At 34.3% G+C, this 23,037-nt stretch overlaps 2 protein-coding genes and 1 long non-coding RNA gene across 4 annotated transcripts in view; 2 read left to right on the top strand and 1 right to left on the bottom strand.

Annotated features, from left to right (window-relative positions):
* The window catches only part of LOC100742047, a 31,678-nt gene extending 9,453 nt beyond the window's left edge, over positions 1 to 22,225 (bottom strand). The window contains exon 1 of the mRNA XM_012394541.3: positions 22,131 to 22,225. Coding sequence (XP_012249964.1) covers positions 22,131 to 22,210 — 80 coding nt within the window. The 5' untranslated portion in view covers positions 22,211 to 22,225. The remainder of the gene's footprint in view (positions 1 to 22,130) is intronic.
* Positions 1 to 23,037, top strand: part of LOC105682138 (calcium uniporter protein, mitochondrial) — a 77,670-nt gene that overhangs the window by 41,143 nt on the left and 13,490 nt on the right. The window lies entirely within an intron of this gene.
* On the top strand, positions 7,586 to 9,413 carry LOC105682144. Of its 2 annotated transcripts, none has more exons than XR_004460814.1 (2): positions 7,586 to 8,380; positions 8,486 to 9,413. It is a non-coding gene; the product is annotated as an uncharacterized LOC105682144 (long non-coding RNA). The 2 variants fall into 2 exon arrangements; XR_001102815.3 differs by having other exon boundaries at positions 8,471 to 9,413.

The raw sequence follows: 23,037 nt of genomic DNA, 5'->3' as shown, positions 1-23,037 counted from the left end.
AATGTAAAATTTGTTTATAAGAAAGATATGAAAACTTTAAAATTGACTATCATGAATAGTCAAAATATTCGTATGATTTTTCTTTTTATATGAGAGTAAATTTGGAAAAAGTACCATGAGAGTTGTATGAAACAGAAATTTAGTATTTGGGAAAAGTTAAAAGCATCCTGTTGAAAAATTTGTTAATGTATGAACTATTTCAAGCGAAACGTGAAACTGTAACAACTCTGTTCCTAAAATTTTTTAATTATAGAACAGGTGATTCTTCTAAATGTGGAATAATGAAACAAATTAAAGTCGGAGTTGATCAAAATTAATTGCTAATGTTAAAGTATATTGAGCCATATGGAAATTATTTTAATTAAGTATATGACGTATGAATTAAATGTAGTAAAAACAAAAAAGGGCCCCTGCGATTAGTTTTATTTGAACGCATAACATTTCATGCATAAATTTATTATGCATTCATATTTCCACCTCGACAAAAGCAAATATTAATCTTCGCAAAAACAACCGTATACTTTCAACGACTTAAAAAATAAAAAACAACATAACAAATAAACTATAACAAATAAAATTCAGCTTTTTCAGATTTACTAATACGTTTGTTAATTTGTTAACAAAAAGGCGCTGGAATATTAAAATTATCAATTTTACAGAAATAAAACGTTTTATGTTTCAAAATTTAACACCACGGTAATGACTTTTAGCATAACAATGTCAATCGTCCGGACTATCAACGAAATCGAAGTGTTTGTAAGAAGCAAACTCGTCAGACAATCTTTGAGTGGCTGTAAACACGACAAAGTCTCGATTATTCGGTTTGTATAACCATCCTTGAGAAAACAGATCCCTAACAGCTTTCCAGAATAATTAGAGCAATCAACCGCGTGACGGTGGAAAGGTCATCGCGAAATTCGTGTCATGATTACTCCATGATGAAATGCACAAACTCAGCATTCGTGATCCGTATACTAACGACAATACGAAGTCATATATGACCATCTCGTCAGTGCATCGTGACACTTGTACAAATAAAGCGTGTAATTTCAACGATATAATATGGTAATCGAAATTTTGTTAAAATGCGAACATGCGAATCCGAATATATTACGATCCAATGAGGCTTCTTTCGATTTCTTCTTCTTTCAATTTCTTAAAAACAAATTTATCTTCTAGTTGCTCTTCAAGTACGAGTCCCAAGACAACAACGCGTAGCCTCGTCATATTAAATCGTTTTCATTGCCTAATAAAATTCAACTTTGAATATGGCGCCCATTGAAAAGTAATTTACCTCTTTTCCCGTCGAATTGCCCGCAAACTCGATATCGCAAACTTTCCCTTTCTATTGATTTGACTTTAATGCATCTTCAGAAAATCAGATATTACTTAATCGTAGGACGTAACTTTTCTTGTCGCATCGTTCATGTCATTAACAAACAGATAAATTCAACGAGCTGGAAATTTCAGCGAAATTTACGACCGAAAATCACCTGCTTATCAACAGAAAAGCATCGACAATACCGTGTAATATGCTTGAAGGAGGTTACAGTTTAATTTACTACCGATGTTTTTTACTTGAAAATTTTTTTTCGGTCGTTCAACTCGTTACTGAGATCTTTTATTCGTAAATAACTCTCGAATACTTTCAAAAATGAATATCAAGGCACGATCTCGATGCAGTAAAAGAATCGCAGGCTTTTCTTTAGCGTGGCTAATAGCCGGCTCAAGATCGTTGGTTTTTCCGCTCGAACAGCCAGAAACTGCAAGTAAACGCGTCCTTTCGACCGCCTTTGCGAACACGAATCCTTGAAGCCAGGATGCAAATGGCGTATCGTCATCTCATTGTGTTCGACTGAGCACGGCGAATCGTTACGTAAGATTTTTGCCGAGTTATCTCGGCCACTTTTACGAGCCATTTTTCGAGCTACGTGAACTGACTCGGGGCTCTTTATCTTTAGGTACTTTTCTTTTTCATCTTTTTCTCCGAAAAATATCAGGAAATTTTAAACGGAGAACTTTTAACGAAGACCTTTCAGAAATTTCACATCTTGCTTTGAATAGTTTGCTTCATCAAAGGTTGCGTGTTCTTTGCGACTATTTGTAAAATTACATACAGTATGTTGGCAATTAGATAGCGATCTTTTCAACTGTTTATCGTGGTTATAACGAGTACAGAAATTTTTATCAAAACTTTAAGTGCTCTCAAAGAGAACAAGACAGCGTTTCGATATAAATTACTTGGATAATTAAATTGCGTTACTTTTCATAAAAAACATAAAGATAAGTATGTTTGCAGAAAGAATCTTTTTTCTCGATTTTCTATCGAACAATAGCCAGACAAATAACGCTCTGTAACAGAAGAAAATGCCTTTTGTGCTATTCTTTTTATTTTCCTTGGAATAGTAAAAGCCCACGCAATCGAGAATTATTCAGTGATTTTCGATCGCTGGTTCAATTCAGTCCCAATTACGCTCGTCTGTGCCCTTTACTCAAGCAACGCATATCAGAAAATCGATCGCGTGCAAACTCAACTCGGACTTATAGCTTTAACGGGCTTATCGATGCTTTTACGACACGTTTTACCACAATTTTTACGATGTTAACTAAAAATTGTCGCATGCGAACAACAGAAAAAACGAAATGCGATAACCCTTTCGCGATTGCTTTTCGAATCCCTTTGTTTTTATCCCTCAGTAAAGTTTTTATCATGAATGAAATCACATCCGTGGTCGTTAACTTTTAATTGCATTATTTTCCTAAGTACAATAAAACGCTTCAAAATTTTCCATTTATATGTCGCAAAAGTAACATAACAAATTTATCTCATTTTTTTTTTTTTTTGAATATTTATATGGAAAGAACAAATTGTATATGAATTATTATAAAAGTAGAATAATTAGTTGATAAGTAGTATTGGTACTTGCAATGTCAGACGAAGGAAACTTTCAGAGAAACGTACGAAAAACACTATAATTTAGGGAAACGAGATCATACTCGATAAGAGAAACGTGAATAGATGTAATATAATATATCTACTATACTCTAGAATGGATGTCTGTTATAAGCATAGCGAAATGGTAGCAAGAATTTTAATATCGCCATCCTAATTTATCATCCGTCTGTATTCTCCAATAAATAAACAATTAAATAACCGATTAAACTATTCGGAAGATTTTAATGCCTGCGTGGATGAAGCATAACGAACTTCATTCGTAAGTTTCGGTTCGCTAATCTGCGAAGAACTCAAAGTTTGATTCGCATTGATGGGTTTGCGTGAGAGCGAACTTTTCGACGCTAGTTGAAGGGACGCTTGCACGTTTGAACGAGTTTACGATAGGATCTTCCGTGACGAAGCATCGAATACCAGAGTGATTCGGGATTTATGAACTGTTAACTGAGCAAATGGAAATGAACGTTGCGCCTTAGAACATCGGCTAATTCGATTACACTTTCTCGCCTGCTTTCTCACCGAGCGCAACATGTCTCCTCTGTTGATTAACACGAGGAATCGGAGTTAGAAACTTTTCAATTGTAAGTGTAACTTGAAATATCTTTCAACATGCCTTTAACTAGGAAAGCGTAAGCCTTTCGATAGTAAGTAGATTACTTTCGTCGTACTTTTTGGAACAGAATATTCGATAGAATATTTCAGTGTATCCATTAGGATACTTAATTTTAATACTCTGTTGCGATATATAATTACAGAATATCAGTTCAGCACTTTTTAGCAATTTGTTCGTGTCCAATTTTTGACGCGGTTTAATCTCCTTCCTATACTGGGCAAATATAACAAATAATATTTTCGTTCATCTAATGAAGATCAATTATCGTCTTACGTTTGTCAATTACGAATAATAATGTCGCCCTCTATTTCATATCTAAACATTGGCATCCACTTGATAATATAGATATTGCGTTAATCAAATGTCTATTTAGTGTTATTCTTCGCTATTCATAGTTCCATTAATTTATCATTCTAACTGGCCAACTAGAACGACGATGTTAAATACACGCTGTTGAGAATGTCAAAATGGGAACAAAAACCACAGTTCGATCATCCCATTGAAAAGATAATAGACATAACTGGGTTAACAGCTATCGCGACGTCGGAAAAACATCTCTACCTATTGACATTCTTTCAACCCCATTTTCCTATCTTAAAGCTTCCAATCAATTTAATCAAAGCGAATTGATAACTCAATCTCGTTCAATGATCATTAAACACATAGCCATTGATCACGATTCAAACCGGATGAAGAATTCCTCAATAACGTTCTATACATTCATCTAACGCGTTGACACTGCTTCTTCCCCCCTCATACTGTATCTATGAACGTATTGGAATCGATACAGGCTTCCGGTTGATCGGTCGTCGATCATTGCACTCGCATGTGGCCACAAAGGAAAGGCCTGAATCTGTATGCCGAGAGAAACGCAGCAGGAATATCTTATGACATAAACCGGAAGAAGTTCCGCGGTCTGAACAGTCGATGGTTCACGTCTGGAAACAACTCGTGTTGTTCCCTTGTTCATGGGTCAAAGAAGTTTGTTCATGCTGCAGAGTGTCGTGAACATCTTGTAATCATAGTCGTATCTTAACGATCAACTAATTTTGTATGCATCGTTGCAGACGTGTTCGATGTTGATACGTAATTCGTAAGTTTAGTTGATATTTTGAAAGATTTTATTAAATTTGCAAATGAATTGAGGAGGTTCTCGTGGAAAAGGGATTCGTAAAATAAGATGATGGATCGAATAAATCGTGTTGGAAGTTTCGATGTTCTAGCTCTTTAAATAAGAACTAAGTTTTGATCGATAGCTATACTGGATCTCGAAGACTTTTGTTCCTTTTACATTTAGAAAATAATACGGGCTGTTTTTTCAAAGAGTGGCTTGTCAGAATTAATTCTGATATATCGCATGATGTAGAAATCAATTCCTGGTAGATTATTTTATCATTTTTTTATCTCTTCTTAAGAATCTTCTCTTACAGAGTATGACAGCACGTTATAATTTGAAAAGGCGTTTAGGAAGACTGCTAGGTTATTATAATGTTCCTCTCTGTGACATATCTCATTTTAGAAGTTATATTTAACTTATCTTGTTTCAGATTTAAATATACTATAGTCGGTAATATTATACTATCAGATTCGTTTAAAAGAAAAAGTCAAATACGTCAGAGAAGTATTTAAAAAAGTACAAACTCATAATGACTTGACAGTTGTAATATCCTTCCTAGCGATTAGCATTTCTGTTGTCCAGTAAATTACCATTCAATTGAATAAGCAATATTTCGCTGCTAAAAAATATCATTCTCGATATTTCCAATTTAAAATTCCCACCTGCTTAATGTCACGCCATTCCACGTGCATACAAACTTGCCACACAAACTATATGCTAAAACTTAACTAATATAACAGACCAGGGAAACCTGTTAAACATCGAAATACCTTTTTTCCACAGCTATTACTTAAACCATTCCCTATACACAGGAACCTCTAATTACTTCCAACACCGTAGTTCGAGAACTGGTCGTTTGCACGAAAACAATCGAGCTGCAACGGTACTCGAAACTGTTCGATTAACTGCGAAACGAGGGTTGTGCAATAATAGTTCGTTTTTCACGCGTCGTTTCGTTGAGCACAAAGTACGGAAATGTGACAACGATCGATTCCGGAAGATGCAAAGGCTCATTCAACCTTGAAGCAGGCATCTGTATTAGAAAATCAGCGTAATATAGCAGATCATTAGAGATCACTCGAGTGCATTGCATCAATAGTGGATCGCAGAGTTTTCTGCATTCGCAGGAAGTTTGTAGATGTAAAAATGCACGTAATACATTTAATATGCAAATATAAGTGTTTCATCTGCTTCGTTCAATTAGCAATATTTGGTTGTGATTTCGTGACGATTCGAATAATATAACTTTACTTAAAAAGTAAAGAGCACGATAAGCTTCGAATATTTCAATATATTTTGAAACACGTAAGAAGAAAAAAAGGTGAAAAAAAGAAAAATGTTAGAGAATGAAACAGTTCTCTACGTAGATTCCATCTCTAGTTGCGTTCGTAAGAATATTCGAATAATTCGAATAAGACGAGTCATGAAGACAAAATTACAAGAACGCTGAACCATTGATCTACATTAAGCCCAAAGTTAGGAAATCAACATCATCGTGTCATCAAATGAGCGTCGTACTCCATCGTGCCACAATTTCTCATCTCGCGTCTGCAATAAGCGCCTTAATGACCGCGAATTGGCGCTAGTTAACGAAGAAGTATGAAACAACGATAATCGATTAGCGGTGTTGAAGTTTCGACAGAGATAAAAATGTCGCTGGTAAAGCCATTTCTGACGTCAATTCTCCTTCTGACCGAACGACCTTGATTCAGCGAAAATCTTTCAATGGACAGAATATCGAATGCGCGAATTATATAATTGTCGAGTTGAAAAAATATACACAGAACGAAAGACCATGACTAATATTCTTGTAGGATTAACAGCTTCGAACACGATTAGTGGCCACGATATTTACGTACGTGTTCCGGATAACCTAGACGTATGTTACGTAATGAAAAACTGGTTTGTCGAAAATATCGCGAGTGCGTGCGAATACCTCGTTCCTTTCCATTTCTATGGATTCACAATAAGCTACTCAAAATTCAGGCTAATTACCACGAACGCAGTATTGCAGGCTATTGACCAAACATGTTACAAAACCTCAGGATAAAACTTTCTTCTTCCTCGTTCAATAAGATATCGAGTGACTGGGAGTATACTTGACGGAACGAGTAGAAGGAAGTTGTAAAAATTGGAAGCGAAAAAAGAAGTAGGAATAATTATATTGTGTGGACTAACTTTTTCTTTAAGAGTAGCGTTTTGAAGAGATCGAATAAATTATTTTTACTCGCTGAAATGTTAGCTTCCAAGGTGTCAATTTAAATGGATGTAAATGTAATAATCGGAAATGAATAGATGTAAGGGACGTAGAGGGAAGTTATACAAATTGGAAGAAGCGCGAATAGCAATACCGGTAGGGATGATACTTTTTTGGAGACTAATATTTTAGGATATCAATTTCAAGGATTCAAAGTTAAACAGACGCAAAAGAAGTGAATGGGGAGAGAATTAGTATAGTAGGGTAATTGAAATGGGTTTGACTGATTTTCAAGAGACCTAGTTACTTTGATAGACTACTTTCGCTCACTAGAGAAATGTCACAGTAATTGGAGCTCTTGAATATCAGTTACATTTTCAACTACCTTACAATGTAACAACTTCTGCCATTCGTTTTTCAAATATATCCTTTAAAAAATTGATAGCTCCCACCAAGATTAATCAAGTGCACATTTTCAATAAATTGAGAAACTCCTAACAAGAACACTCTTGTCAAATTTGTCAACTCTTTGGATAAGCGTTCTAACAGTCAGAACAAAGATTCACAAGGACAGCTATTTTATTACAAATCCTTGGTTTTTCCTTGGCAAATCTCTCTCACTTATATCACTTAACAAAAAATCTCGATTATATCTCAAAAATGCCATCTATTCTATTGGACACAGAAATATCTCATTCTCTTACCCGTTTACTCTTCTACTTGACAAATTCTCCTCACGGCATCAGATTCTTCGATTCCCCAGAACAACAACGATCCTAATCTATGAACTGAGGAAAAGACACTCGCGACAACTCTCAAATAGCTAAACACTCGAGGTAAATCGAGTCCGAGAGTAAATTATCGGACGTTCCTACTCTCCACGATCTAAGATCGATCTTTGAGCGATCTACGTACAAACGTACCGGCTTCTCACTTTCTCGTTCGCGGATCGACTGGCGGATATCGTTGTCGTACCTGGCCGACCGATCGCCACTGTGCACCTGTTCCCTCGACAGGACAACGTGTCTCCGTTCGAATTGTCTACTCGTAGTGGGAGTAGAGTGTACACCGTACACCTTAGCCTTAAAGTATGACGTCATTGATCCGTTGACTCGGAAGCGAGACAAGTTACGAAACCTAACCATGGAATCGTTATGGATTTTTCGCGCCGATCGGTAATCTTCGTCCTTTTGCAACGAAAATAGGGTTTCCATGGAAAATCGTCGTATGAATGAACGTGCATAGGAAAGAGGAAATTATGTAACGTAGCTCTTATGATCGATTTTTCGCGACGACCTTCGAGCTTTTACAATAACGTGGAAAATTTCTATAAATTCTGGAGAATTAATCGACTATCGAACACGAAAAGGAGAAAATTGTGAAACGTAGTTTTTATCTATTCTGAGATGTAATTTACCTCGGGGTAAAGGTCTGTAATGAGTTTCATCTGGAAATTGCGAATTGATTTACTCAGACCGTTGGTCTCTTCCTATCTGTTCGGTCAGTTGACAGATTGTAATTTCTCCTGGATAACAGGATAATAAGATTTTGTGGGAAATTTACTGAAAAATACATTTTTTTCAGGAGAAGAAACTGTCCCCGTAGTTTAAGGGAGGTTTGAAATTAAAGTAACGAGATCAGATCAAAAGTTGATAACATCACGTGGAAATATTGAGAGGAAAAGCATTGTTAGTAACCTTCTTTTACGTGCTATTATTTCTTATCGCTCTGTTTGAATTTTCATGCACTTTGTGAAAAAATACTTTGTGAAAAAATAAAGAACTGTGAATAGTTCTTTACTAACTTCAAAGAATAATTAACTGTGGAAATTAGTCAAATGTGAAGGTAAATCGCGAGGCATTAGGTGGAAGACGAGTGCTCTTCGAGGTTTCCACTCTCTGGGGATTACAAAGAGATGAATGATCCTCGACAACTCTCCAACAAAGGTATTTCGAGCCCATCTGATATCCAATTGCAGGTCATTTGTGCCTACATTCTCGACATTTATCAACACCAGTTTGTTGAAAGTTGATTTATCGTATCAAACTACTCCTTGATGGAAGATCTGACCCAAAGCGCAGACTACCCAATGGCCATTCAATACTACTCACTTCCTCCAAAATAATCCCTAATGGCTGGCTGACTATTAGGAACGTTTCTAAGGATTGCTTCCTGCTTTCAATTACTATTTCTATAGGCAGGGTCTCTCTTGGATCAATGGTGGCAAATAATCTATCATTGAACGAGTTTCTCCCTTTGAATGTTGTGATGTGGAAAATTTCTCCGTATTGAAGGAAGCACTTCTTCTACGAGAAGAATTTCTAGCAGTGGGAAGATTGAACTGAACGTTTCCGGAACTGAATAATTCTAAGAATAAAGAAGAACGGAAGACCATTGGAAAAATTTCAAATTAAGGATGCTAAGACGGAGGAGTTGTGACAGAAAAAAGATTATAGAAGAGCATAACGAAAATTGTAATGATAAGAAATCGTTTAAGTATTTCTCGTAGAAAAAGAGTTTTCAAGAAATAACGTAAAAATATCAAGATTAATAATAACAAGTAAAAACTGTATGAAAGATGTAAAAGTTAAATTTCAGCAATAAAAAAAAAACAGTGTAAAGGTGACCAAAAATAATGTGATGATATAAAAACATCATGGTGCCAAAAAATAAGCTGTTTACCTACAACGAACAGTACAAAGCCATTAAAGCGATGCCATAAAATAAAAGAAAGATTACGTAAATATATATATATATATATATATATATATACTATAACTATATACTATATACTATATATATACTATATACTATATAGTAATATAATATATATATATATATATATATATATATATATATATATATATATATATATATATATATATATATATATATATATATATATATATATATATATATATATATATATATATATATATATATATATATATATATATATATATATATATATATATATATATATATATATATATATATATATATATATATATATATATATATATATATATATATATATATATATATATATATATATATATATATATATATATATATATATATATATATATATATATATATATATATATATATATATATATATATATATATATATATATATATATATATATATATATATATATATATATATATATATATATATATATATATATATATATATATATATATATATATATATATATATATATATATATATATATATATATATATATATATATATATATATATATATATATATATATATATATATATATATATATATATGATGATGAAAACATCCTTCGAATTCTTCGAATATCCTAAGATTTTAAGCTAGAAATCTGGAAAATTGCAGCATTATGCTATCAACGTATCTAATTGCTGATGTAAATAGCTCCATTATTTCTAAGAATTACTCTTTCTCTCTTGTTAAATGACTTTTATTTCGTGCCAGAGCGTTTAACATATAATAGACCCTTCCGTAATTATCGAAAAAGAAAACAAACGCCCCCGCAGGACAATGGATGAACGTTATTATTCCGAGCATCGAGGATGACGTGTCAGGGGCGTCTACAACAATGTCCAATGTCAAAGACCGCAATAAGACTCGAAGAGCCTTTCCTGCTAGATACGATCGTAGTCGTAAAATCCGAGGGTCAAGTGGCAATGACCCTGTAACATATTTTACCAGAATTTGACAGGGCCCAACCTAACGCGTTAAACAAATGAAACCGAAAGCTGAATTGCTGAGGTGGAATTGTAAATGATATAACTGACATTGATGAAGATTTTCGAATTATATAAGCAGAGAATATACACTACTAATAATTTTAAATCATTTTGCTAATTTCATTTATGATGTGTTATTAATTTGAAATTAATTCTGCAACCATCGCTAATATTTTTTTTATTACAATAAATTTAAAATCTGTGGTAGGTTTTTTTTCAATTTGTAAGGTTCTACGAAACACGTAATCATACCAAAAGTATGTATTGTTTGTCATTTAAATTTCATAATTAAAAATTAAAATCTCGTAACATGAGCGGATCGCCTCTCTTTTAAAGAATTTTGAGAAAAATCTTCAACTTGCGATGCAATATTATTGTACGTAATATTTGAACGACTATTACAACGGAAATCAAATATTATAAATGTCGAACATGAAATAGTTAGATCATTATGCTACGTGCGTCGTTAGTTCGATGAAACTGCAAGATCTATAAAATCTCACAGACAGAAGCGTATTGCGAATATAAGTCTGGTCTCTGACGATTACCTGACTTCTCGAGCGATTTTTAAATCGCACTTTATCCCACTTCGTGACTTTATCGTTAACGCGAGAATCGTAAAAAACAGCAAAAAGGTGTGCAATCAATGAAAAAAGAGGACGACTAAGAGCATAATGTAGAATTCCTGGAACTGGCAAAGTTCAACTCGGATAAAACATCGATGAATAATATTCTCGTTGAGGAGAAAAATTAGAAGCTGCACAATATTTTCTGAACGTGATGTATGCTAATAACGTTAAATTGCAGTGTCAATTACAAGCAGACGTAAGTAAATCATGCGCGTGACACGTGTAGCTATATTCTCTTCAGAATGCATCACATTACACAAATAGACGTGCTTTGAGCTAAATTCTATTTACATGAACATCACATGAATCCGCAGTTTCCATTAAAACAGACAGAAAACAAACAGATGTGATCTCGTATGTGTACCGTATCTTTCCACTTTTTCTCATAAATATGCAAATATTTTCTAATTATATATATATATCCCTGCCTGTCACACTGTACTGGTCCTTGTTCATTGTTCCATGCTGAATTTTAATCCGTAATCAGAATACCTCAACTCAAAATAATTCAGTCCCCTGATAGAGGAATGTCGAAGCTACCAATATGATGATTTCAAGGACTACAACGAAAAAAGGTACTCGGTCATTATTTCCTACAATCTATTCTGTTTACCAACATTGCACGCCTAATACAAATAATTTTCTTGTAACATTCCAAATAGTTTTTCACTTTCACTTTCATTCGACTTGCATTACGTTTCAAGTACGAAATCTTGCAAGATAAAAACTCATTCATTACCTATTCATTACCTAAAATTCATTACCTATTCGAATTCAGCATAAGAAAATACCTTAATCCTCAAATGACAAAGATACTTTCTAAACTATAGCATAACAATTAGTTAACCATTTCTCTCTCGCCAACGAAATGACAAGCGTTTGCTTCACTACGTCCCTAGAAATGTCGTGCCGATGGCCAAAGTTCCGGTAACTCACGAAAATGGAACATAAAAGACGCATGGTTTCATCGTTATAAAGTCTCACGATGCATGGTATTCCCATAGAACAACATTTGGATCTCTTTTCCGTTTTCCGTGTAATCCCCGGAAGATTTAAGGAAACGTCACCGTGTCAAGGTGAAATGACACCGAGCAGTACCAACCCGCTTTATATCCGGCAAGTGCAGGAGTTAATTTTTCCACGAGCCCGCCTGAGACGAATTAAAAATCCAGCGACTGTTTTATCGGAATTATTCGACCGTGACACAGTGTCCAACGTCTGTCTCAGACGTCAGCCGTCCAGTTTCAATATTTCAATCGAACCTGTCTTGTATTGTAATGTCGGTGTGGAAAAGGTTTGCAACGCGTCGAAAAGACACGTTAGTAGAACCTTTTAAATATTCATGCGGCTTTATCCGTTTCTTCGGTTTCAGGGAAAAAAAGAAGATAAATTAGTCGTTGGTCGATGAAATCGATATTGTATAACGCTCGAACGAACTATTTCAAGAAAGGGTATCTGAGTAGCGTAATTACTCTCGATAGTATTAATTGCCGGTAGAGTAAACCACGAGTAATTAATTATCGAGAAACTTTAATGAAAACTTTAATGTCTTCTCGAAGATATGAAAATTAAGTGCAGATAAATACTTCTTGAAATATTTATTTGTGTAAATTCGTGTTTTTGCAGATATTGATAAAGGAGCTTGAATAGAAATAATTATTATTTACATATGTATTTTAATTTTTTTTATGTTCTTGTACTTTCGTTCATTTTTGCATATTCACACATACCATAAATTCATAAACAGGCGCGGTACAACTGTACGTATATTGCATCATATTTCTATAAAATTTTGACGAAAATCAATATTGATCTTCCGGTAAAAATAATAATTTTTTACACGGTCATAAGAGTTATTATCACTCTTGTTATTTGAAAAGATATTCACACCATTCTCATAAAATAAATCTTAATAATATAGCTGTAGTTCTAATAGACAACAGCGATTTTTAAACAAATTTCGTGAATAAATTTACCACGGAATATATAGACTACGACCTAAAATTTTATTTATTCGTCATTGTAATAAATTATTTAATAAAATATTAAAGAATTACGATTTGCCACACGACCATCAAATATTGATAATCAATGTCATATTCAAAAGTCCTTTTCGAATATTTACGATTATAAGAAATTTATTTGCCAACTTTATAAGGGGTTATATGTTTGAACGAACATTTTCACAAATTTTTAATTAAATTTTTTATTTGATTTTTAAATAAATCGTAGAGAGATCTAACAAAACTGAACGAGGTTCTTTGTACGTTTGATGGCGAAGAACACATTCCACGAGGAATCTCGTTTTTCGTTTCGTGTTCAACGAGTTGCGAACGCAATGTCACGTGAGACCACGAAGAAAGTGACCATGGCGCTTGGCCTAGGTACCACTTACACCCGAGTCACCTGAATATGCACGACACGATACTTTCCTAACGATCGACCAGCTTTTATTTTGCCCCTTTCCTCTTAGCTCGCGTTTCACGTGTCGCTCGTTTTTCCTCCTGAACATTTTTATGCTGTTACGCGAACTACCGACGGAAAAGTAAACGCGAGCATTAATGATCATCCGATTCTTATAGATTTCCATTGAATATTTTATCGGTCTATTTTTATCTGTCTAACGGTGTCTATTTCCTCTCTTTTATATCAGCTATAAGCTATATCTTTTATTAACGTGAGCTTAGTTAACGTTTTCAAGATGCAATCAACAAGATTTCTATAAGCTGAAGAGAATTTTTTTATCAATTATTATTGGCAATAGAAATAAACCGTTTTTGGTATGTTTGTAAAGAAGATACAATTCCCTACAATTTCAAACTAATTTATCGTTTATTACAATATGAACCTTTTTTCATTTACCGTAGATACTTTAAGGGAGTAGATACGCAAAATTTCGCATCGAATTAAATTAAAATTAACATCGAAAAAATTAAAGACGAATTCCACTGTTCTGTTTCATTTTTTTCGTGAATGGAACAATTGGATAAAAACACGATAAATTTCTCACAAGGAATGTTACATCTATGCCAATCATCGTACTTGAAGTTCTCTTGTTTTAAGCGAATGGAAGGAAAATACGAGAGAATCTCCATTACGGCGGAACACATTTTGAAAAGCGGGATTAACGAACGTGAAATTGCGGTCTGTTTAGAGAAACGTTCCTGATAAAAGGATGAACGTGTACCAATGTTCATGACAAAAAGCACTACACATGCACCTTAACGACGCAGCATTCATCCACCACATCAAACGATGTGTGTGTTGCACGCTTTCTCTGACGACTTAATGCGTTACCTGCGTTTTCGTGTGCTTCCTGGTCGAAAAAACGATGATCGATGGTAAATATATTATAGAGAAGAAATTCGAGGAAATACGAGGACAGTAACTTCTGTCGCTCCTATGAAAAACGTATATACTATGAAAATTTAAAGATTGAAAAAAGAAAAATATTTATAAAAAGGTACCTTATCGAAGAATGTATGAAAAAATTGTGAAAAATATTTCCAGGGAAAATACTTGACGTTGTTCGTGATTCCTGGCTGATCCTCGACTGAAGAAACAAGTAAAAAAATTGCTATTTAATTTCATCCCCTCTTTTCCACCCTTCACGATGAATCACATAGTTACCAAGGATACCATTTCGTCCCCGTACGAAACAATAGCGCAATCCCGTGTGAACCAGAGTAGCGACTCCCTCAATTTGTTCGCCAGGAAACGCTTGAATCACCTGGAATCGAGGTGGAATGATTCACATTGTTAATTCATAACTCGCATACTGAACACTTTGTCTACAATGAACTCTATAGAAATTTCAAAAATAGAAAAAACATTTATTATTCGTTATTTAATACTAAAATATGAAACCAAAGATTGTACCAAGGAAATAAAACGAGAAAAGAATTATATATTACAAGAAGAAGAACGAGTTTTCATCCATATATTTTACGAAGAATCATTCAAATTCTCAGAAGTTCATCGTTGTGAATTTATGAAACTTCGATGAAAAATTAAATACTGATACGCGCCATATCTCATGACAAATATTTCCCAAGTTATCATGAAAGTAAAAATTGCCCAATATAAATTAAAAATTCTGATAATGTTTTCACTTGACCAATTTATAAAACCATTGTGATCAATTTTTGCATTCTATGAACAGAGAAATAAGCTATATTTTGACAGAACGACATAAAACTCTCTAGTCGAGGCGATTTTTTCCGTGTCGTATAAGTAATCGATAATTTAAATTTCATTACCATGGAAAACGAGAGAAATTAAATTCGTGAAAGTGATAAGTAACTCGAGCAGTACCTGTAATTCGAACCAGGGTCGTTGACGTGTCGGAACCAATCTTTACAGTCACTTTCGATAGAAGAATCGAGCACCGGAAGAGACCCAAATGGAGGCTGCGGTTCGCGAACCGCGATCTGGAAAATTTCCTCGAGGCTGCGATCGTTTATCGCGAGACACGAACTTTCCGTGATTCTGGTATGTCACGCTCGGTTACGTAAAATTATTTATGCTACATACATGTAATTTTGTTATCTTTATTTCGACCAAGGAATCGAACTCCTTGTTATCCTACTGTGTTATCATACATTATTCCTTTTAACATCTTTCCTATATTAAAATTTTCAAACAGCAGTTTCTCGAAAACAAGAGACGATCTCTGGAACGAAGAAACTTTATTCTTAGTTTCCGAGTCATATTTGTATACAGAATAATATTTTCATAACATCCAATTGTAACATCCTGTCCATTTCAAACATTCTCTACCTATATTCTAATTTTTCTATACAATTCTCCATTAGATGTTCCGAGCTCTTCTACTTATCGCCTATATCATTTCTTTTTCTCTCTTAATATAATCTCCTACTAATGAAGCTGTTTATATCTTGCATCATTAAAGTCAAATTAAAAATTATCCATTAGAAATTCTCTACAGATCTTCCGCAGATCCTCTCTTTTTAAAGATTTTCCGTAGCAGTTAAATCTTGCGTCTTACGTACATTGAGAAATAGCGGTGCAAGCAAGATAGGAGATTATGCAAATATATTGGGGAACGAGCAGACACGGTTAAAGCACCGGTTCATCTGAGCAGTCACGTGAAAGGGGAACGATAAAACTGTTTCTTCTACTGCGTATGCATATCGAGCTTTAACGATGGTGAAGGGGTAAAAGTTAGGGAGAAAAGACGCGTAAAACTACAATGCGTGGAAAGAAACGAGAATAGCCTGTTCGACGCAATCAAGGGATCGTATCCGATGGAGGAACTGCTCTTACCTAATGTGGACATCAATTTTAATATTTCCACGCTTCGAGGCTCGCTGCCTCCTTTACGTAACTTTTCGTGCTCGCTAAACTTAAAAAAAAAGAACAAGAGAGAAGAATACATACATGCATGTAACGATTCTATTATTATGTAAGAGGAAATCTTCAACGAGGTTGACCACAAATTGATCGTTAATCAATTTGATGGACGTCGAAGTCTATCGACTGTCACGAGATCGATTTTAGCTAAAATCTTAGGGTTTCGTGACTAGCAGGTTACCCAGAAAATTCGTACTGATCTTTCAATAAGTAAGGAAACTTATATATTAACCAAGTACATCAAATGGAAAGAAGAGTTCTCTTCTACACAAATTTTTAATATTCTCATATCTTTGCATCCTAACAACTAAATTTTATTCTTTGAAAAGACACACGGAGAGATAATTTTTTATACTTTATATGTGAATTCTACATATATTTATTGATTTTTAAAGGATTAATCATTATGACCAGTCGCTTTTAGCACGTAATGGTGAATCGTATTTAAGATCGTGATCTTTGCAAATACAAACATAGAAAAGAAGTAATGTCATTGTACGTAAAGAGATATCAAGTGGAGAGTGTCGCAGTTTTTGTTAAATAAAATGGAAAGTAACATTAGTTGCTCGTCGTCGCGTGATTCCTCCTAACTTCGGAAAGGTCAGGAAGCAGAGCCACCATAGCGACAGCGACAGCGGATGTTGCACAATGAGGGCCATGTTCCTGTTCTCACAAAAGAATTTCATACGAGCCGATGACGGTTCGAAGACAAGCCAAGCTTTTGGTTAAAACGGTCGTATACTTTCTCGTTGCTTTTCATTGGATATCACGGAATTTTTTATCGGAGAAAAATTTTCTTTGTTCTCTCTACCTCGACGAAATGTTTAAACGGAGAAAATCTACAAGAGTGAATATAGATTAAGAAAAATTTATGGAAAATTTAAACTTAATGATTGTAATTTGCAAAGTCGTTTGTAATAGAGTTTCTAATTACAAAAGCATTCGATTGTAAAATAAATTCTGTTCTCTTTATGAATAATAATGTCGCACCATCAAAATAGTAATATAATGTGGACTGTTGCCTATCAAACGAAAGAAACTTCTCAAAATATCTCGTAAAATATATAATCAAATTGAGTTTCATCTTTCAGTTAGAAAAATGTGTTTTCTTTCCTGCTGGAAATAATTGTTCCACCAATATAAAAATCCTTGCTTCCGTCAATGTTTTTCCCTCAACTCACACACATTTCCCATTTTCACCTGATGATATCTCTCGATCGACATACCACGATCTTACTTCCAACTAATCGTTTTCACGATTCACGCTCGTTAACGCGATTTCTAACAAAACTATCTTCCAACTCTCGTGCACATCGCCAATGGAAACAAAATTAGTAATATCGCTATCTATTTACAATATAATTAGATATTTTGAAGTAATTAGATTAAAAAACTATTTTGTAACCCAATAGACGTAAAGGACCAAGAGAAAATGAATTCATTTTGCAGAAGACGTTCATACGTCTGCGTTCACGATAAGTCTGGTACAAAAGTTGGTTATTCTAGCAGAAGAACGTTCGCTGTTATAATCTTTACACATTTCAAACGTATGACGCACGAAAACTAAATGTCGCACGGATCTAAGTTTTCTTTTTACGATCATATAAAGAAATGCGATTTATCAATTACATACTAACGTCAACCGTTACCTTCAACTACGTAATCGTCATATTTAATGCAAATTAACAAGAATAAATATTTGATACATACAAATGAAATTGTTCGAACTAACATTCTACGTCCCAATTTCTAATAATAGGAAAACACAAGCGTAAATCATCATCTTCTCAAGCGACAGAATTAACCTTCGTAAAAGGAATCAAACGTGTAAATGGCTTAGTGTGACGATACACGCGATAAAATCTCTAATCCGTAGAATGGTAACTAAGCTTGTGAATATATCTGAACCTTGATAGGAAATCTCACATTTCAAACATTTCACACGTTAGAATACATTGCTATACCTTCTTGAGGGATTTTAACAAAGTCCCCTACAAAAATACGGTATTTTTTGAAAACAAAGAACATTCACACCATTTTTTTTCACTAAATTACTCAAATATAGATAGTACCTGGCGTTTCCAGCGTTCTCCACAAATTCCATCGTCACTTGACAGTAAACGATCTTCACCGCGAACATGGTGCACCGGCATCGTTCACGTTCACGGGGCAACGTCGTTCAGCGTCGGTTTCGATCGCGTTTTCAGAACAGAAATGAATGTTTCCAGGCGAGGTACCCGAGCGAATTTCGATGTACGCTTGTCGCAGGCCCTTTGTCCTGCACGCAAGTGCGTGCACATCAGGTGAAACGGACAGAAACGCGCGTCAAAGCGGATGTCCGGTATGTTCCGCTGTGCCGGCCTCTTTTCCCTCGTTCTGTCGATCGCTCTTTCGATTACATCGAACATCGCGTCGCGAACCGACCCGACTAATTAACCATTCGACGCACGTTTGTTGAATTTCGCTCGATTCCCGATTTTTCTGTCGTTATCGTTTCGCGATAGTCGAGGACGGAAAATGGAAAAAATCGACGTATATCACGTGAAACGTGATTCAAAACCTCTTTGTGTTTGCAAATTGTTTCAGGCAGATGATAATTGAATTTATAAGAGAATGTGATAGGTATTGACGATTGAAAGACTAATTGCGTCACATTGAGTGCGAAGATTATTTGTTTCGCTGGAAAATTTGATCGCTAATGAGATGCTAATTATTGGCGAGCTTTTTGCTTTCAATGGAAGACAAGCGTTTTTTTTATGTCTAACTTCAAAATTATAGCAAATTATAGAGTATTTTCCGACGATTATTTATACTAGAATTTCTTCTTTTGAATGAGAGAAAGAAAACTTGGATGATTCTGACATTAACGTAGATTAAAGTTGTTTTACGTATATGATGAGCTCAACAAGCATCTATTTTTATTTTAGAAAAGTTTAAACAATTAAGTGTATAATATTTAATATGTAATATTTTAATCATTTTCCATTATTTGTTATATAGTTATAAGAAGGAACTCCTTGAATTTGCTGAATATTTTTCTCATTTTTATATCTCCTCCTAACGATATAACGAGGAATAAGGTAATTTATTTCACTCGTAACAAATGTAACCGAACCAATTACCTTTTATAAAACCAGAAATATTTCTGAACGATGAATTAACTTTGCTTTCGTTATAGGGTTCAAAAAAAGTTGATTAATATGATTTCTCAATGCTCAGAAAGAGCGTTTCGATGTTACTCGTTTTCAATTGCTTTAACGAGAACGCTTTCGTCTGCCTGTTGAAAATGTTTTCCTGATACAAAATGTGTATATGAAACCGAAGGAAGTTCCTGTAGTAATTATACTAGAAATTACTGTCCGGAACGACGATTTGCTTTTCATTACACCCGCCTTTATTAATCAATGCCACGGTTCGAAATTTCTACAAAATAGCTGCTCTCCAACGCAGATTCGCCTCGAATCGATTATACGTATATATTGACGAATTTACTGCATCTCCTATTTACATAAGACCTTAATTCAATGAAACGTACAATACTAAATTGGAAATAAAGGCGAAATTCCAGCAAACAGTTGGCAGACTCGTTAGTAGAATCGCAGAACAAGAAGATAGAATTTCTCGAGTTTCTAGAACCGCTTAATTAGCGGAACTATGACAAGCGTGCAATTTATTAAATAAGATAAATCCACTCAAAGGAACAATATTGAAAATTTCCATGCAAATTTCGTTAGTCACGTATATTTAACATAAAATGAAGATATAATTTCTCGAGAATCGTATGAACTAGTTTATAAATAATAATGAGTTTAAGAATCATTTAATCTCGACTAATCACGGCAAAATTCATTTCATACGCTGTAAATTATCTTGCAAGATAATCTACGTTTCATTAGTGCGAACTAATTCGAATAATGTAGGTGTGGATGGAACGAAAAGAAAATTGTTAGATATACGAAATTAAAATTGTGATAATTGCAAATGAGAAGATAATCAAACTTTATATGTGAAATTATATCATCTTTTCTACTAAAACTTCTCTCTCTGGACGATTTTCAAATTTCGCGCGGCGACGAGCGCGGTAACGACGCGCAATTTCGTAGTGAATGCGCATACTCTGGAAAATAGTTGCATACAAGTAATCAAATAAAATATCGATCATTATGAAATTCTACCACGTTACTTTCTAAAGAATCCAATCTTTTCTCTCTCCAAAATTACATTCTGTATTTTCTATTTTGTACACCATGTTATCAAAGAAAAGGATATACATGAACTCAGATCGTAGTGCCGAATGATCCTTTGCTGAAACTTTTCCTGAAACAAGAAATCTTTTTTCATATCTTGAAACAGGCATAGTTTTAACAAATTTTACTTTATTTACCAAATTTCTACTCTTGCGCAATTTAATTAATATTATTAATGAAATTTTACGAGCTACAAGTTATTAGTGTTAACAAATTCTTTTTTACATAACAGTAATAAGTTTGCTAATAATAAGTAATATAAAAAATGAAATTTTACAAGTAAATTTTACAAATTATAAGCCATCCGGTTATCCTTTTTAACTTAAATGAAAACTTGTAACGAAGAAGTTTATAATTTACGATTTGTTTCGTTTCAATCGATCGATGTTATTGGTCGATAAGGTGTTGTGCAAAAGGGTCCTAATATATCCTAATATTTATGAGAGTAAAACACGATGAAAGCGGGAACGTTTAAAAACCGAGACGCGAACGCGCGCAAGGTCTCAAAGAGAATGTCGTAATTAGACCACGACCGCGCTAATAAGCGCAGTCTGACCGTGTCGAAATTCCACTAATTAACAATTAATCGTCCACTAATCATAAGATAGTATCTCATTCGAACGGTTTCAAACTAAAACGGTGTACGGTTTTTCTCGTCAGCGAAGAGTTTCCTAAAAGGGTTCCAACTCGGAAACTGCGGCGTATACCTCCGTATAATTCGTTGTGGCATTCCTCGTGCTTAAGCAACGAACGATACAACGATCCCGACGAATAATGAAAGATAACCAGGGAATAGATTAATATCATCGTCAGCCATCACTATATACTGTATAGTTTCTGCTCTGATATTTATGCACCGTAGAGAAGTTCCAAGCGATTTTTCGAGTTCATTAAAAATCTGGGCCAGCGTAGTTGCCCCTCTAATACCGTATAAAGCAATTAACTTAGAGCGAAGCTAATTTCCATTGTACTTAATTTCCCTCCCTCTTTCTGTATCGTATCTTTTCTCTTTTCTCCTTGTCATCCCCTTATTGTCGTCTTGCTACATGTTATTTAATTAAGAAGGAAGAATTTAAATAGCCTCGCTCACTTTAGCAAATGATCGTCATAGTTAAATGAATTATGAATTATTGGCGCCTTTTCTACGCTATATATTTTCTAAATATTTTAATGAGGCATTTCCACCGTTATTTAATGTTGAGTTCCTACTGTATGGCTTTCTGGAAAATTTTCTTGTGAAGACAAATCACTCACCGATGGCATTTTTGACGTTGCCTCTCCTGTACCCATAATGCCTCTCCAAGGGTATGGGTTCCGCTTTGCACTCCACCCATGGTCGACCCTTGAACGACGAGGCCTGTGATAAATTCATCATTAACGAATCATCATTTCCACGCCAATATCGTTATACATATTAACGTAATAAACTACATCCATACAAAATACGTTCGTAGAATATAGACATAATAATAGATCGTTATTGATCGATCAATTATTCGCAATAAGTTTTAAGATAACGTCCACTTAGACCGTGAAACACGCTAATTATAAGTTCCCTGCATAAATGAATAACAAGCGAAATAGTGCGGCTGTTCAATTCATTTTCACGCCTCGATCGGAAATTATACGAATTTTATTTACAACCCCGATAACGGGACCGCGTTTCATGTTTTCCTACTTATTATGCATTTTACCATTCCTAGTTTCTTTCTTTTTAATTCCTGTATTTCACGGTTAATTTACATGAGGAATTTTCTTCCGGTAAAATGCTATTATGCGAATGATATATCATGCGTGCCGTGTTTCTTTGCGAATGGAAAAAAGAAATTGACTGTAAACGAGGCGGATGCAAAAAAATTAAAAATATTTCTTGTCATTAAAAAAATGTTACAAATAATAAATGGAGTTCTTGGTTTGCAGTTATGCTTGACATGTGTAATATATAGAATGATTACCTCTATAATAACTAGTAACCGTGTCTGCGTACAGATGGCGTTTAGGGGATTACGCTTTCCCGCTAGTGAAATTGATCAATCATGTATAAAATATCGGACTTACGATATGATCGGTAGAACCGAGAATTGTTCCTACGTTAATTTTATCTAGAAAGGGTCAAACTTACAGTTTTGACCCACGAATGAAATTCTAAAAATAATATTAT

This window comes from Bombus impatiens, unplaced genomic scaffold (assembly GCF_000188095.3).
Source record: "Bombus impatiens unplaced genomic scaffold, BIMP_2.2 scf_0091, whole genome shotgun sequence".
In the NCBI taxonomy this organism is placed as follows: domain Eukaryota; kingdom Metazoa; phylum Arthropoda; class Insecta; order Hymenoptera; family Apidae; genus Bombus; species Bombus impatiens.
The sequence above is the reverse complement of the archived record's forward strand: the minus strand, read 5'-3'. Positions and strand labels throughout refer to the sequence as shown.